General features: G+C 33.4%; 1 protein-coding gene across 1 annotated transcript; it reads right to left on the bottom strand.

The window, feature by feature from the left end:
* Window positions 1–10,932: 10,932 nt before the first annotated feature.
* LOC100957220 (olfactory receptor 6C2) lies at window positions 10,933–11,871 on the bottom strand. Its single transcript, XM_003790482.1, has one exon. It carries the CDS (start codon window positions 11,869–11,871, stop codon window positions 10,933–10,935), a length of 939 nt encoding a protein of 312 aa, XP_003790530.1.
* Between the last annotated feature and the right edge of the window lie 6,238 nt (window positions 11,872–18,109).

The following is an 18,109-nucleotide window of genomic DNA, read 5'->3' as shown; positions in this document are numbered from 1 at the left end:
TAAATGATCTTCCTTGGATTTATAGCTTGCCGAACTTCTTTCTGGGCTCAGCTCCCCGTCTTTGACTTCATAGATTCTGATTCCAACCAGTTTTTCTTCCTTTGTTCAGGAGCCTCTGACCAGGGTTGCTACCAGTCAGCCATCTTCCCAGAATCCCCCTGTTTTTTTTTTTAATTGAGTGGTAACTATGTACATTAATGCACTTCTGGGGTACACTGTGGAGTTTTCACATGCAATCCGAAATACTTCCATCAAACTGGTCAACACAGCCTTCTTATGTTTTCATTTTAATTTTACATTAAGGAGTAACTATTAAGAGTTGCTGTAATATAATCATTAATATAACATTGCACATATATATTGTTCTTTATCTTTTTTAATAAGGTAAAATCCATTGTGTTGGTGGCAAAATGTAGTAGTAATGATTACAAGGGACACTTTGGAATAAATAGCACATTGCTCCCAAGGACCCAAGTGTCCTCTGGGGACTGTCATCCTGAGAGTTGCCATGCTCATAAAAAGGGGAATCACAATGTGAGAAAAAATTCTTTATATAAGAAATTGTGGCAATAACATTTTACTAAGCTTTATTTCCCTATTGTTCTCAGTGTAAAGTGTTACATTATATGATATTAAAAGCAGACAAAGAGCATATATTATATGTGCTGCATAATGCTTTCATCACCACTTTTAGGATGAGGAAATTGAGGCACCTAGAGACTAAATAACTTGGCAGAGCCAGAACCCAGCACTAGTGTCTCTCTAGAGTTTTTATTACGCAAATATACTAAATGCATATTCCAAAGCTTGTGTAATATTCTGAACAGGTAATCACACAGCCTGTGAACAACTATTCCTGAATAGATGTGGAAGACATGGGGTCCATTTTGGGGCATAACAAATTTGATCTTTCTCTTGTCATTACTTGTGTAATTATTATTTTTTGCTTCTATTTTCTTTTAATATTTTAATTAATTTTTGGCATAGAGCTTTATAACATTTGTATATATAATTTTACTGATTGGTCTCTTAAATTTATTTATTATATGCTCACTCAAAATCATACAAATATTTTTAAGTTGTTAATGTTTAATATATTATGTAGTAATATAAGGAAAATTTAATATACTTATATTGATAGCTAATATAACAGTTCTTTTTCTCATATGATCTTGTTGCAGTCCCAACTTGAGTACTTTTAAAAAATCAATTAGTCAATTTTTCTGACTTTTTTAAATAGCAGAAGTGAAACTTTTTGTTTTATTGTCTCTATTTTTCTTTTTGTTAAAGATGTATGACATGAACATGCAATATGAATCTAGGAACCTGAGAAATATATAAGTGGGAGTGAATCATCTATTTTTAAAAAGGTATACACATGGTTTGTCGTAATAGGCCAGAGCAGGAATTATTTCTTTCTTCTAAATTTCTTTCTTCCAGCCTCACGATGGCAGGGTTTTGCTTTTTAAATTCATAGTGTATTAATAACCAAACTTAGGTAGAAGGGAGACCTGGATTCTCAAGAATTCATAGCTTCACGCTTTAGTTCAATTAGACAATCTAGTCCCAGTTCATTAGAACACACTAAATACATGCAATTTTATATCTCAATTAACAAAAGGAGTTGCAAAGACAGTTTTTAAAGGAACTTTTGAAGAAGAAAAACAGAACTTATGAACTGAATCAAATAAATGAAAATATTTCATTCAAAATTATACTATTGGTAATTAAAATTCAGTATATCAAATAAAAATCTATATAACAGTAAAAAATAAAGTGATGTTTTGTTTTCAATTTTCTAATGTTACTTCAGGCAGATAAGTCTCACAGAAAGCAGGAAATTACTTGTTAAATGTTCAACAGGGTCCAAATTACATCAAAATTTCTAATAAACTTTTTTTGGTTTCTGAAGTTTATTGTTGTGTACATTTTTATACATACTAGTTTTTATTTCAAGTTATCTGTTTGTTACATCGATTTTCTTTTTCTGCTTTTCTGCTGTTACCACCTTTGTTGTATTACAGGATTTAATGCCTGATAGGTCTATATCTTTCTCAAAAACTTCTTAGCTAATATGACTAAATATTTCAGTGAACTCTAGAATTACATTGCATTTACAAAATATGAAAATAATTCCTATTTGTATTTTAGTAGAATTACATGTAACCGAAACTACAATTTGTGTATACAATCTCGGGTATTGCTTCTGACTATCAGTCAGGCTAGGCTGCCTGAATTTTGAGAAGTCGTTGAATGGTTTTTTAAGTTGAATACAGTCTATCTGCTTACCTATTTCATTTACTAGTTGGGAAGATTACACAAATTGGTATAAACCAAGCTTTAGCAGAAGAAAGCATTCAATTAATGGTAGCTTCTATTGTTAATATTATCATCATTTTCATCATTGTGTTTTTATGTGTGTTACTAATGTCATGGAATTTTTATATTTGAAAGCAAAACATTTTTAGTAAACTTTCTGTCCTTCCCTCCCTCCCTCCTTCTTTCCTTCTTTCTTTTCCTTTTCCTTTTCCTTTCTCCTCTTCCTTTTCTTCTGAAAGAATCTCATTCTGTTGCCCAGATTAGAGCATGCTGGCATCAGCCTACCTCAGAGCAACCTCAAACTCCTGGGTTTAAGTGATCCTCCCACCTCAGCTTCCCAGAGTGCTAGGATCATAGGCATGAGGCACCATGCCCAGACATTAGTAAACCTATTTCTTTGCCATTGTGAGAACAATCTTTGTTAGCTGGTGTTTTCTCCACAGAGAACTTTTAAAATTACCATGTATTTATGTTATATATGTTCAATTTACCAGATTACTTTTCTTTACTTCTGCTACACTTAGTATCTTTTTTTTTTTTTTTTACTGTTAAGGAAATAGTCATTCTGGTGCTTTACCTTTGAGCTATATTCATTCATAAATTATATCACATCACTTGTCTTCAAGGATAGAAATTTATCCTCTATTTTGACTGTTTAACCATCCCTATTTGTAACATATTTTCTTAAATAATTTTGTACATTTGGAACCACAGAGGATATTATCATAATTTAACTTCATCCATCGAACATAATTTAGAATTTCAAGAAGATAAGTTTATTATACTTACTCATAATACAGTGTACCTTCAATCATTCTCTAATATGCATTGATTTTTCAACATTTTTAATGTAACATTGCATAGCTGTGATTTTTTTTATATCAAACTTTCCCTGATGCAACAGAAATATAATTCTCTTTAAATGAGTGCAGGACACATATACCTCATTTACATACATTGTTATATTCTATCTTTTTCTACTTTCATCATTTTTAATACTTTCTTATTTTTTTCTAGTTCTACTTTATATTGTTTTGCGTATTTGTTGTTTTTGAGGAAATAATTATCTTTGAAAAGTATCAACCTATATTCCACCTTTTTATCTATGTTTAGCCAATAAATGTGTGACATTTTTACCTTTCTATTTAAAGACTCAGTAAATAATTATAAGTCATCTTTTATGAGTACTAGGTTTTATAAACCTTACAAAAATTACACATTTTTTCAGTTCCTATACTATAAACAAATGATTTGGCATGTATTAGCATTTTTTACCCAGAAAATATTATTGAATTATAGCCAGATGAGAAGCATGAGCATATATAGTTTTATGGGTGCTTAAAAACAAGTATTCTATATATATAGAAAATGTTTTTTATTTTTTCCTTACAAGTCAAATCACATTTACTGTAATCATATATTCCTCTATGTACTCAAATCCTTTCTATTGCACTTTAAAATATATCGTGCCTATTATATTTGTGTCCTGCAGTGGCAAGTGAATGCCTTCTCAGTGGACACTGCCTGTTATTCTTCACTGAGACTTTCCAAGTCCTTATCAACTCTTCCTGATTCCTTTAAAAATTTTCCTCTCTTTAAACACATTACCTCTAATAAAAGAAAAAAGAAGATGCTATTAAACATGAAAATATTGACACATGAATAGCATTTTTAGAATTTTAGAAAACGTAGAGTTAAACACTCAATATTAAAACTTTAAGTCAAAGCTTCAAATTGAAAACCTAAAAGAACCATTGCTGAAGAGATAATTAGCATATTTGCAAACACTCAGCCAAAAGAGATGGAAATAGATAACATGTGAACAAAGTACAAAACACAGATAATAATGTGAGAAAATTTGCAATATGGCCAATTGAAATAGCAGAATCAAAGATGAAAAGCATGCAGTGGTAAAATGCTTCCAAGCAAAATATACGGTAAGAAAAATACAGGAGTGTATCATAGTGAAAAGGCAAAAAGAAGCAGGCAGAAGGAAAAACAAAATGAAGATAAATTTAGAAAAGCAAAACTTAGACTAAAAACTGAGTTCCTAAAGGTGTTATGTGAGTCAGAAAACAGGAGGATAGTATAAGTGTTCTGAGATAAAATAGCTGCACACTTAATATTGTATACATGGAAGAGGGAGGCCAGAGCTTTTACTAGTGAATAATATAATTTCAATGGAGCTTCAGACACATGTGTATCAGGAGGATGATTATCCTCAAAAGAAAATGTGAGCGCAAAAATACATATTTTGTTAAAATATGGGAAGCATTTGATGAAGGTATAATAATAAATTTGACTGAATATGCTGAACTGTAAGGTGTTTCTCAACTTCATAAGATAGTGACAAATCAATTCTAATGAGGTAATTCAAAATTACACTTGAGTCAGCATGTGACAAGCCTTATTGATTCATATCCTTGCCCCAGGTTGTAGCAATTACAATTTTAAAATTTTGGACAGTTAGATCATCTCGTGGCGGATTTACTCTGCATTTTTCTTATTTATTAGGTACTTTTTCTGCACCTACTGAGATTATGCAATGAGCTTTATCTTTTCTGTTAACGTGGTGAATTATATTAATTGCTTTCCAAATATTAAACCACCTTTACTTTTCTGAGATATTTACAACTTTGTCATAATAGGTATGCTTTAGACAGACTGATGAATGTGATTTCCTAAAACATTAAAATACTTCTTTAACATGATAAAAAATGTTCCGAAATATTTTTTTCCCTAAACCTAAACACCTTATTATTGTAAAGTGAATGATGTAATTAATCCAGGATGGGCAAACCTCGGGATTTCGTGGGAGTCTTGGCTCAGAAGCAAACCCTGGACGCAAGTGCAGTTTTCTGCCATCTGGTGGCGGTTGTCCGCTATAACAAAATCCAAGACAGATTCTGAGTACTTTTGACAGAAAGGAACTTTCAGGACAATATAGAAGGAAGGCTTATCCACTTTTGGTGGGATTGCAATCTAGTACAACTTCTATGGAGAGTGGTATGAATATACTTCAAAGAACTAAAAGTAGACCTACCATTTGATCTAGTAATTCCACTATTGGGTATTTAGCCAAAGGAAAAAAGTTATTTTATTGAAAAGATGCTTGCACTCAAATGTTTATTGCAGCACAATTCACAATCACAAAACATCAATACATGAGTGAATTAATAAAATGTAGTATGTGTACTATACCATGGAGTATTACTTAGTCATATTAAAGGTGAAATAATACATTTTGTAACAACTTGGATGGAGACCATTCTTCTAACTAAAGTATTGCAAAAATGGGAAAATGAACACTACCTATACTCACTATTACATTGGAACTAATTGATAAACACTTATGAATCATCTTTTTTTTTTTGAGAGAGAGAGAGTCTCACTATGTCACCCTTGGTAGAGTGCCATGGCATCACAGCTCATAGCAACCTCAAACTCTTGGGCTCAAGCTATTATCTTGTCTCAGCCTCCTGAGTAGCTGGGACCACAGGTGCCGGTCACAATGCCCGGCTATTTTTTGTTGCAGTTTGGCCAGGGCCGGGTTCGAACCCATCACCCTCAGTATATGGAGCCAGTGCTCTACCCATTGAGCCACAGGCACTGCCCAGTATTCCCTTTTATAATCACAATATTATACATTATTTTTGTCCATGGATTATTTTGATGGCTATCAAATGCTGATTTTCTTATTCCATAATTTTTTCTCTCCTTACATGTTACAGTAAGGTTGAGTTCCATCCATTCATTCATTTATTCATTCATTTGTAAATAGAGAAAATACAGAGAATAGAATAATGAACTAATTTGCTGAGTATATGTGGCAAGGACAGACATGTCTTGCTCCAGATTTCGGAGGGAAATCAATCAGCCTTTCACCATTAGGGATGATAGTACCTAGAAGTTTTAATTAGATGCCCTTTATTAGCCTAAGGAAAAGTGCTGAGAGTTGTTACCAGAAACAAATGTTTGGTTTTGTCAAATGCTGTTTTTTCTGTGTCTATTTGGATGATTACATGTGGTTTTTCTTTCTTTTTTTTAGTATGTTAATATACGAAATTACATGGATTTGTTTTTGAATGTTAATCCAGCTTTGCATTTCTGGGATAAACCTTACTTGGTCATAGTGTATTATCCTTTAATCTTTTGCTGGACTGAATTTACTCAAATTTTGTTTAGAAATTTTCATTTGTATTCACAACATATATTTGCCTGTAGTTTTATTTTATTGCTTTCTTTCAGTCTAGTTTAGTATCAATAATATACTGGCTTCAAAGAGTAAGTTAAGACGTATTTTCTCAGTTTCAATTTTTTGGAACAATTTTTACAGAATTGTTTTATTTTTCCTTAAATGTTTAGTAGGATTCACCATTGAACCAAACTGGCTAGGAGGGCAAGTGGAGAAGTTTTAAATCATAATATTCATTTTTTGTTGATTTTTTAAATTTAATTTTTGATTAAAATCACAACTGTATACATTTCTGGGGCATAATGTGATGATTTGGTATACAATGAAAGGGTCATGGCACACCTACTGGGTGAAGGGCTTACCTACAACTTGGACTTTATCTAACAATGCAAACAATGGAACCTAATCATTTGTTCCCTCATATTAATCTGAAAAAATTTCATTTTGGAGTAACAGCATGTTGGAATAAGATGATTGATGGGTTTTAGTGGCATTATCAAAGGTCAGTTTGGATCTATTAAATAATATGAATAAATTACCTTATTGTATTTAAAAGCCAGGTTCTTTAAAAGTATTAGATAAATCAATTTTTGTTATTATTAACTATGCATAAAATATCCAAGAGAGTTTACTCTTTAACAAGTAATGTGGAAAATTATTATTAGTATTTTTATTTATTTATTTAGTTTTTTGTTGCAGTTTTTGGCTGGGGCCGGGTTTGAACCCACCACTTCCGGTATATGGGACCAGCCCTACTCCTTGAGCCACAGGTGCCTCCCTGGAAAATTATTTTGTAAGGTGATTTTTTTTGAAGTGTCAATTGTCAAAATAGTAAGAAATCAATGTTTGCTTTGAAGTAAATCATGCATTTCATTTGTGTGATATTTACTACTTATGTTGAACATATTTTTAAATTGCAGGAGAGAATAAAATGTGATTTCATATACACGTAGTTGAGTCTACACATGGTATATTTCAATTGTATAAGTGAGCTTAATCTTTTGAAAATATCATTTAATATCCTGAGTAAATGGGAATATGTGATGAATTTTATTTTTTGTGACATAATTCTTAGTTTTTAATTCTCTATACACTTTTCACAGTAAATTATATTGAATATAGATGTCTTAAAGTTTAGATGACTTAAAAGATAAAATTATATTTAATTTCCTCCAAACTAGGGATATAAAGTTACATTTCCCTTCTTACTCTAAACTGTCAGGTCTTAGAACATGTTTATTTATTTTTTTTCCTGATGAATATGTGGTTATGCCATTACTCCAGTTGATTTATATCATGGTGGTGATTAAGCTACTAGCAAAGATTATCTTCCTTATCTGCCAGTGGTATTTGTGTTTATGTATGCATATGGTAAGCATGCATTTCCCTAGTCTATATTCCTGATAAAATGTACCTATTAAATTTAAGGAAAGTGAAGGGATCAAAGAAAATTTAATCTCGGATTGTCAATGGACTCTGATCTTTACAATAAATTATAAGATGATAATGCAAAAATGAAAAAGACAAGGTTGCTGCTGTTATTCTGGCCTCAAGGACTGGAAAGGATAAAGGCATTAGATGCTGTGCTGCAGATACTTCCTATAGTTTCTTTCTTCTTTTTTTTTTTAATTATCTACTGCACAAACTTCTTGAATAAGAAAGAAACACCTTGTTCTGCCCTCTACTTTCACCTCTAGGGCAGATTGTGTTTTCCTAAGTGACTGTGACACAACAATGTGTCCCATTCGACATGCTCTGACAATATGACTTTGGCACTTCTTAGGGGAGTGGAGTCTAAGTTTTCTTCCTTCAGATTTGTGCAGAAGAGTGGAAATATCCTAAGCAGTTGAATGTTGTGGAAAGGAGGCTTTGTGATTTCAAGGTAGATCCTAAAGAAAATTTCTACACAAGAGTAGTAGTAATAGTAGTCTCTTGTGTAGATCCCTCTGTTTTGGAACACTTTCCTCTGGAATCCAACCACCATGCTATGCAAAAGCCCAAAGTGGTTCTAAGGAGAGGCCACACAGGGGGCTGCTCATGGAAAACAAAGGAGGTCTCAACTGACAGCCAGATGCAACTACCAGACCTGGGAGTGTAGGTGTCTTTGGATGATTTCTACTCCTCTTAATATGGAAGACTCGACCATTTTCTGCTTATTACCATTACTAGAAGAAAAAGCAACGTTACATATATATATAAAAATTGGTATTTTAAATTAGACTGTGCCCATTTGTTTTCATCATACAATTACAGCTTATTAAGAAGTTCAAATAGCACTTTTTCTTTTACAAATTTTTAAAATTTTAAACTTCTAAATATTATGAGTACATAATAGTTGTATATTTTATATGGTACATGGTGTTTTGATACAGGCATGTAAGGTGTATTAATTAAATCAGAGTAATTGGGGTATCCCTCTCCTCAAGTATTTATCATTTGACCTGTTGGAGCATTTCAATTTTGTTCTCTTAGTTCTTTTAAAGTATACACTAATTTCTTATTGACCATATTCATTTTGTTGTGCAAATATTGTTCATTCTATCTAACTATATTCTGTATATTTTTTTGTTTGCAAATGTTCCCACAAATGGTCTGCAACATTAATTTGCTTTACTTCCTCACAAAATTCACTTTTGTTGTTTTGCTCAGAGTATGGGTCTACTCATCGGCCTGAATGGCATGTGGAAACACTACCCAGCATGTGGCACACAATTGAGTATTAAACTGTTTGAGTATATTGTATAATTAAGTAATGACAGACGACTGGAAGTGGGTGGCTCAGCCTGTAATCCTAGCACTCTGGGAGGTCAAGGCAGGAGGACCGCTTGAGCTCAGGAGGTAAATACCGGCCTGAGCAAGAGCAAGACCTCGTCTCTACCAAAAATAGAAAATAATTAGGCAAGACTTCTGTATAAGCAGAAACACTGAAAAACTAAAAGTATTTGTCTGGAGCAAGAGAGGGAAAGAGAGAGAGAGAGAAACCTTGCCAGCTTAATTCTTCCAGTTAAAGCATGTTTACTTGTCCCCCCTCCCCCACTCATGTTACTCAGCACCCTGAAAAGCAGGGAAGTGTAGTGATGAGAACACGACCAGCATTGAAAATCAGGCCCTCTCCTTTCCCACCCATGACATGTTGGCCAATTTACTCAATTTTAGGTATGTATAACTAAATATGTACAATATGGGTAAGGGCGTTAATTGTGACGTTTGCAAGGAGTTTGCATCATCACTGGTAGTCCAAAAATGGCAGTTATTTTCAAAATTATACCAAGAGAAATAATATGAATGTTTTATTGTAATTTCAGAGCCCATTTTTAATATTAAAAATATCCAAAATGTCTGAGTTTGCAATTAAATATGAGGTATTCTTCCAAATCCTTTAACAATATAGTGTTTGGAAATTTTGTCTGTTAGCCTGTAATTATTTCAGATCTAATAATTAAAAGGGGAGAAGATTATTAGTACAATTTTAATATTCCTTGATTTATTACAATAAATCAATGAAATACATTGAATAATAGCTACTGTTAATAGAGTCTGACTATGATCTCTTTAAACTTTTGAATATTTTCTTCAATTGTCTTTTTGATATAATTAGTAGTTCTTCATTTGTAGTTATTCTTTTTTTTTTTCTCTATCTGTTCTGGGTAGAAAACACTGGTACCCTTAGTATCTACTGAGACTTTTAATTACCTTTCTGTTGATGTAAAAGTTGTCTTATTTCATCAGCACTTAAATTTTGGTGTTCCAATTTGCTCTTATGAATCTACTCTGATTTTATGGGCCACAATGAGTGACTTTATGTTTATTTAAGATAAACTTATGTCTTTTAAGTGAAGTTCCTCTCCCATGAAATGTAAAGAATTAATACATCTTACTAGTGATAGTGAAGATATTTCCATTTCTTCAATTCTAAATAATCCTAAACCCTTCTTAATATCTACTTTCCAAACTATTTTAATTATCCTAAAATACGTTCTTTAGTTTAATTTGTTTTTAATATATTTCTGTTTTTGTTTTCTATTTTTGTTTGATTCTTGATTTTAAGATATTTTGATGACTTTGTATTATGGAAGGGACAACTACAATTACCATGTAAATTAATTTGTAGATAATTTCTACGTGTTTAAGCGTTGTTACTTTCTTTTCTTCCATAGAAAAATGAATATTCCAGTCATAGGTGCAGAAAAACGTGATTTCTTAGAAATGTGTATTTTAATTTCACAGTGAGGGGAAACATCACATGTGGGCTTGGTTTAAAAGAATAAGTAATATGATGATGATGAGATAAGGATGTAATATTTACTTTATTTGAGAAGGTTAAAATGACTGGATGATATGCAGAAAACAGTGAAATGAGTTAGAAGTAGGACAATATGTAGGGAAATATCTTCTTTCATTTTATTCTAATTCAAAACCTACTTCTTTGAGAGAAATGCAATCATCTTTATAGAGTCACTGAAGGCTTGTTTTACTTGTTTGTTTCTCAGGGTATAAATAAAGGGGTTCAACAAGGGTGCCACGGAGGTCGTGAGCACAGATACTCCTTTGTTTATGGCCACCTCGTCCTTTGCTGAGGGCTTGACGTAGATAAAGATACAGCTTCCATAGGCAATGGAAACCACAATCATGTGGGATGAGCAAGTGGAAAAGGCTTTTTTTCTTTGCTGAACAGAGGGGAATCTCAGAATTGTTCTGATTATGTATGAGTAGGACAGAATCACACAGACCAGGGTAATAATGAGTGCAAATACAGCCACAAGGATAACCATCTGTTCTAATACCCATGTATCTGAGCATGAGATTTTTAGGAGGGGTGCTGCATCACAGCTGAAATGATCAATGGCATTAGAGTCACAGAATTCAAGCTGGAGGCCCAAGCCAAGTGGTGGGACAATGATCATCAGTCCAGCCACCCAACAGCAGAGGACTAATAAGTTGCACACCCTGTTGTTCATGATGATCATATAATGCAGGGGTTTGCAGATGGCCACGTAGCGGTCATAGGACATGGCTGCCAAGAGGAAAAATTCTGTGGCCCCAAAGAGAATAACAAAGAATATTTGAGTTGCACAAGCATTGTAGGAAACAGTGTTGTCCCCAGTTGATATACTGTACAGGAATCTGGGAATGCAGACTGTGGTGAAGGAGACTTCTAAGAAGGAAAAATTTCTGAGGAAAAAGTACATGGGAGTTTTTAGGTGGTGGTCCACTAAGGTGAGAGTGATAATAGTCAGGTTCCCTGTGGCACTCAGTATGTAGGTGAGAAATAGAAAGATGAAAAGTAGAATTTGCATCTGTGGGTCATCTGTCAGCCCCAGCAGGATGAAAGTTGTTACTGCTGTGTGGTTTCCCATCACTACCAGGAGGGAGATACTCGGTCTCTATGGGAAAGGCTGTGCATATGGAGCTCAAAGAAACCAGCCTTTGGTTTATTTATTTTCACCCTTCACAAGATAATCATTATCTTTAATAGTCCATTAGTCTTTCTGAATTTTATATTTAAGGAGTGGATGTTTCCTTTGGAATTTGTGTTATTGAAAATAGTCCAACCTTTTCTTTAATTATACCTTGCCTCACAGAAATCACAACCTCATCTGATTGTAGATCATTCTATGGATTAGATTTATAAATGGGTTAGAAAATGATGATGCCATTTCATGGGTACTTAAATTTCTTTGTCCAAGATAAATTCTGAATATAGGACATATACAGGTGATTGTTATTATCCCAGGGTTTTTTTTTTTTTAAAGGGAAAGATGTATTTCTCCTGAAAAGCAAACAAAACAACAATGAGAACAGCACAATACAATAGATATAAAGAGCCATTCCCTGGACTTTTTATTCTCCTCTGTAGGCATTCCTCATGATGCACACTATAGTACTTATAGATATTTGATGTACAATTGTTTTATGTATAGTGTGTGAAAAACTTGGGTTCAGGGTATTTATGAAAGGACCATTCTCTCTTACTTTCATATTATGTTCAGTTAAGTGACTAGTTTCTTTTTTCTAAAAGTCCCATACCCTAAAATGTCTGAAAATTAACATTAATCCATAATTAACATTACTAAATACAGTCTTGTAGGCTGTGTCTGTTTTTATTATGCTAGTAAATCTTTTAAAAAGACATTAGTGGATGCTGCCTGTGGCTCAAAGGAGTAGTACGCTGGCCCCATATGTTGGAGGTGGTGGGTTCAAACCTAGTCCCAGCCAAAAAAAAAAAAAGACATTAGGGTTCCCTTATGATTTCACTTGCACTCCATTTAGTCTTGACCCTCTGTGTCCTCACTTCACTCTCACCTCCTACAGATTTCCCAATGGCTGCAATGATATAATTACTGTTGAAGCTAAGGACAGAGTTTAGTTTCATCTTCCTGGAATTGCCATAACATTTAAAATTAATAGTTCAATCATTCCTTAACTGGGTTCCATGCCATGATTCTGATGTTCTTCCTAGCTTTAGATCTTTTGTTTTAATGTCCGTCTTCAAGTCTCCTCTCTCTTCATTTGTGAGATATTGATATTCCCCAATAACCTGTCTTAAGCCCCTTGGCCTCCTGTTTCTGTTTGCCATTCTTGGTACTCTCTACGCTTCAAGGGTGATGTCATCCAGGCCATTTGATTTAAGGATCACCTATGTGATGTATTTCACAGACCAGATCCATTCCTAAGTATACATTATAAATTGGGTGTTCCACAGATATCTCCCTTACCACGTGCTGAGGATAGTCATAGTCTATCTCCCAGCCTTCTCTTCTCTGGTGTTACTATTTCACAGATTAATCTCTTTTGTGTGGACTGGCAGGCTCTTCATCGACAGGATTTTCTTGATTTTTTCAATTAATCATTTACCATTTTCTTACCTTTCTTCCTTTTACTAATGTTCCACTAACCACTTGTATTACCACTTGTAATTTTTCATATTCTCTACATGGTATCTCCACTGAAGGATGTAATCTTTTGACTAATGCTGATTTGTCCTTCAGAATTCTTTTAGGTATCAGCTCCTCATGGAAATTTTCATTCACCTAAACAGATAATGTAAAATTATGCTCCTGTGTTCTTTTCAAGTGCCTGCTACTTACCTGTCTTGGAATATAACACATTGTATTATATTCTATACCACAATTGTGGTTTTTCCTCTATGTTTCCACAGATTTCTTTAAAGTAGAGATATTTTCCAAATGTACATTTTCTTTTATATCAGGCATATACAGAGCTTTTAATAAACTGAATGATGAAATACCACAGTTGTTTTTATACTGAGAATTAGCTATGTTCCTTAATGCTTGGTCTGTTGGTCAAAGTTCTCATGTTCACATCTATTTAAAACTACACACTGTTATTTTGAATGTATTCTTAAGGAAAAGGTCTGAATAGTTCCAATTCTATATTCTGCGAATCTTCTTCTTTTTTTTTTTTTTTTTTAACATTTTTTCCAGAGCTTTGTTTGGCCTGTGAACTACTCTCTACCTGTAGTGTTTTTATTCCCTATCTGTTGTTGTTGTTTATTTACTTGTTTGTGGTAATTATCTCTCTCCTGGCCTCTTCCTTGTTAGGTACCTGTACTTTTTATTTCCTTTTTCCAAAACTGATCCGCATATACCATTTTTCAGAGACTGACATTGTTTTACTTTCCTTGTTTCTTTCTTTTTCAAGGTGTCCTAAAGAATTATTCCTCTTATACGAGGAACTTTTGATTATTTTACTTCACAAAATCAGCTGGATTTCACATAGGTCACATGTATGGATATATCCATGAATTTCAAGAATATGTTAATATTCTTAGGCTCACTGGAAAATTAAGAACAGGAGCTTTGTACGTTCTATGTCATATTTTTTGTTGGTGTAGAAACTGTGCCCATGTATGTGTTCAGTAATTTTTGAATGAATGAGTTAGTGTAACTTTTATGTAAATTTAACTTACATTTATATGTTTTACATAGTAGACTTACATTTTTTTTTAAAGGTGAAAGTATACTAGAGGGCTTCTGCTGAAATGTGAAAAAGGTTAGAAGTGCAGCTGCATCCTATGATTATTTCCAAAGCATTATTTTTTTCTTGCTGGTTTAAATAATTTATTTTACCACCTATTTCCTGCAATTCATTTCTTTCATACCAACATTCTTAGTACATTTGCTAATTAAATGTAATTTGAAAGTCAGTAGTGAGCTAGCCTTTCATATTCAAAATATTAAATCTACTCGTCTTTTTATACATATTAGAAACTTTATTTAGATGTCCAATTCTACGCATTGCTCAGAACCAAACTCAGTGAGGGATGTTTGCATAGAAATAAAAGTATTTGGCATGAAGAGAAATTACTAAATCTACAAGGTAGATAATATCTAATTAGAGAGGTAATTAGATATTAGATATTAGAATTAGATATTAGATAATATCTAATCTACCTTGTAGTTTTAGTAACAATAATAAAGGAAAAATAATATCATCACATTTCTATTTGTCTGAAACACCTATGAAGTAAAACTATTTGGTTTTTCTAGAGTACTACAGCAGCTAAGTTTCTCATGACCCACAATTTTAAATCAAAGAATACACAATCTTGTAAGAGTGGGTATTTCTTTTGCAGTTAGTGGGAGCCAGCTACAGAAAGAGATAAGAGTAGAAAAAATTTAGTTTAAAACAACTTCTCTCTTTTGGTAATTCTACTACCCCCACCCAGTGTGTAATCACGGTTAAAATTCTTCATTATATTGGAATCCTCAGTAGTCCATACACAGTCAAAAATAATTGGGACTATTTAGCTTTTTATAATTCATGCAACAAAATATTAACTCATCCTTATGTTTTCTAAAATAAAGAAACAAATGGTAATAATTTGGGGAATACTGGTATAATTAGAAAACAACTTAAACTGTGGGAAAGATATTTGCATACCATGTATCTGATAACAGTTACTCTCCAAATTACAAACAGATTTACAATGAAGCAGATATGTCAAATAAAAAGCAACTCTTAAAGAGAAAATCCTGCATATGTAAGCACATGGAAGATCCTTGAAGATATAATGCTGAGTAAAGTGAGCTAGTTCCAGAGGAAAAACCATGATTCCACCCAACTGAGGTATCTAAAACCACTAAACTCATAGAAGTAGAGAATTAGAATCTTGGTAACCAGAGCATGAAGGGGTGGGAAATAGGAGTTGTAAGAGTTGTAAATTTCAAGTACTCACAATGAGTAAGTTCTGAAGATGCGCTGACAACAGGGCACCGGTAGTTGGCGACCCTAAAAAGGCACCTGTAGTTGGCGACTTTTCATGCCTGAAAAGTGTAAGAGGGTAGGTATCATGTTAACGTTTGTATTAAAAAAAAATGCTAAAAACTAAAAAGGAGACCCCAAAAAGGAAAAAATCACTAAAGCTAAGTTGATGGAGCAATAAACGTTGAGAGTGATGGCCATACGTGTTACATTGATTGTGGTGATGGTCCGTCCCATGGTTGTGTGTGTGTACTTCCAAACTCATCATATTTAATACACGAAATATGCACAGTTTTTGTATATGTTAGACTTCAGAAAGGCAGTTGAAATGTATATTCTGAAGACCAGAAGACTATCTAAATAAATTGTACCTTCCATAATTTCAAACAGGCTGTAGCACATTCTGCAAAGTAGTTTTTGACTCCATACCCACTGGTCTCAGTCACTTGTGAATGGCTGCTGGTGAATCACACATATGGGCAAAAATCAGCATTTGGAAAGGAGATAGAAGCTTATTCTGAGTGAAAAAGACAAAATTCATCTACTTAATTATTAGACCTGTACAACCTATACTTTGCCCTTTTCTACTTTTTACCTTCTCTCTTCATTGCCCATATTTTAAGATTAAACAGCTTTCTGTCTCTTTTTCTCTTCAGAAACACAATGGCACTTTAAATACATTTTTCATTCTTTACATGTATTGACTAAGGGTGAATATATTTTATTTTTCAGAAGACAAGTTGTGCAAATGCAATGTCTGCTCCAGAGCCTCTGTTCTGTGGAACCCCCACTTCCTAAATTCCTAACCTCCTTGTGCCTTACTCTAGTTTCTTATACAAATGATTTTCACTCAGGTACATTTGTTATACAAATGATTTTTCTTGCAGGTACAAGAGCTGTGAAAGTGTATTGTGTGAAGGGCTTCATTGGACGTTTCTTCCTTCACTCCTCCCTAGGAATTAAGCAGTCCTGGATCCTTTGCTCTCTTCTCAACCCTGTGATTGCACATCCACTTAATTCTATGAGGGGACATGCACTCACTTGGCTATTGGAAAATATGAAATAATCTGGTTTAAATTTAACTATTCCATCCAGCATCTACTGCTAACCAGGCACTGGGATGGGCTCTGTATTATAAAACTCATCTGATTTATATTAAAATTTTCTCAGTTGTGTTTACCTAACACTTTACTGCCTTCTTCCAGAAACACTTGCATTTGACTAGGAGATTTGGTGTGTATAGCTCTGTGAATTAAAATCATCAAATGTATTTGTCACAAATATAAATTTCTGGAACTCAAAGCTTAATATATTTTATCCGGGCAGTAGGAAGTCAGGTCAGATGCTAGCAAATAAACTAGAAATTAGACAAAATGCAATTAAATCACTTAGAGTTCCATATGCTTATTTACATGCAAGAACTATCTTTTTAAAGGATGTTTATTGAGCAACCTGGATGTCATCTATGTAGTATAGCTGTGCTGCCTGTTACATTATCAAAGAATTGCCTAGTTCCTATATTTACAAATTCAGACGCAAATGAAGGATGACAAAATACTAACAGACATCTTCTATTTGCATTATTGATTTCATTTTGTTGATGTGATCTTGCACCATTACATGCCTTCTTCAGCAAGAGGAATTGAGTCTATTTCTACTCCTTGTCCTTTGCCTGCATTGATTATTTCTAGTGGTTGTGGAAATAAGCTATGAACATATGTGTTAAGTGAAAATAAAGTCTCTGGGGTTCTTGCTATTTCTCCATCACTGAATGACATGGTATCTCCTCAGGACAGACAAATTAGTTTATTATACAAATGATTTTTCACTCAGTTTGTATTTTATTTTTTATCTTATTTATTTAGTTTTTTTATTAAATCATTGCTGTGTACATTAATGCAATCATGGGGTACAATGTGCTGCTTTTATATACAATTTGAAAATTTTCATCAGACTGGTTAACTTTTTATTTTTTAGTAATCAGTTTGCATTTTAAAAATTACCACAAATATCATGATTCTGCTGAGCCTGGGAAAATAAATTACTCCATCATGTGGACACATGTCTTATAAAAAAATCCCATGATATACATATAGCAAGGTCCACCTTGCACCTTGAGGGGACATCACAGGGACATGGGCACTTATGCAGGAAACCTAATAAACATGTCTGTTAAGAGCGGTAGTGCAGCTCTGGCATGATTAGGGTGAAGATGTTAAGAAAGCATACCAGCCAATATTGCAGTCTGTTACGTGTGCTTGCTTAGTGAAATTCTCAAGAGTTCTCAGAAAATCAATAAAACTAAAACTGTGTCCTTGAATGAAAACTAAAGCTTTTTCCCCCAAGGACTAGTTCCTTAGGGAGCCTCTC

The sequence above is a fragment of the Otolemur garnettii genome, unplaced genomic scaffold (genome assembly GCF_000181295.1).
Source record: "Otolemur garnettii isolate 467f Iridium unplaced genomic scaffold, OtoGar3 scaffold00043, whole genome shotgun sequence".
Classification (NCBI taxonomy): Eukaryota; Metazoa; Chordata; class Mammalia; order Primates; family Galagidae; genus Otolemur; species Otolemur garnettii.
Note: the sequence above shows the minus strand (reverse complement) of the source record. Positions and strands in the feature narration are given on the sequence as shown.

What these genes read in the sequence shown, in the direction of transcription:
- LOC100957220 (XM_003790482.1), bottom strand. Translation starts at nt 11,871, where the DNA reads ATGGGAAACCACACAGCAGTAACAACTTTCATCCTGCTGGGGCTGACA.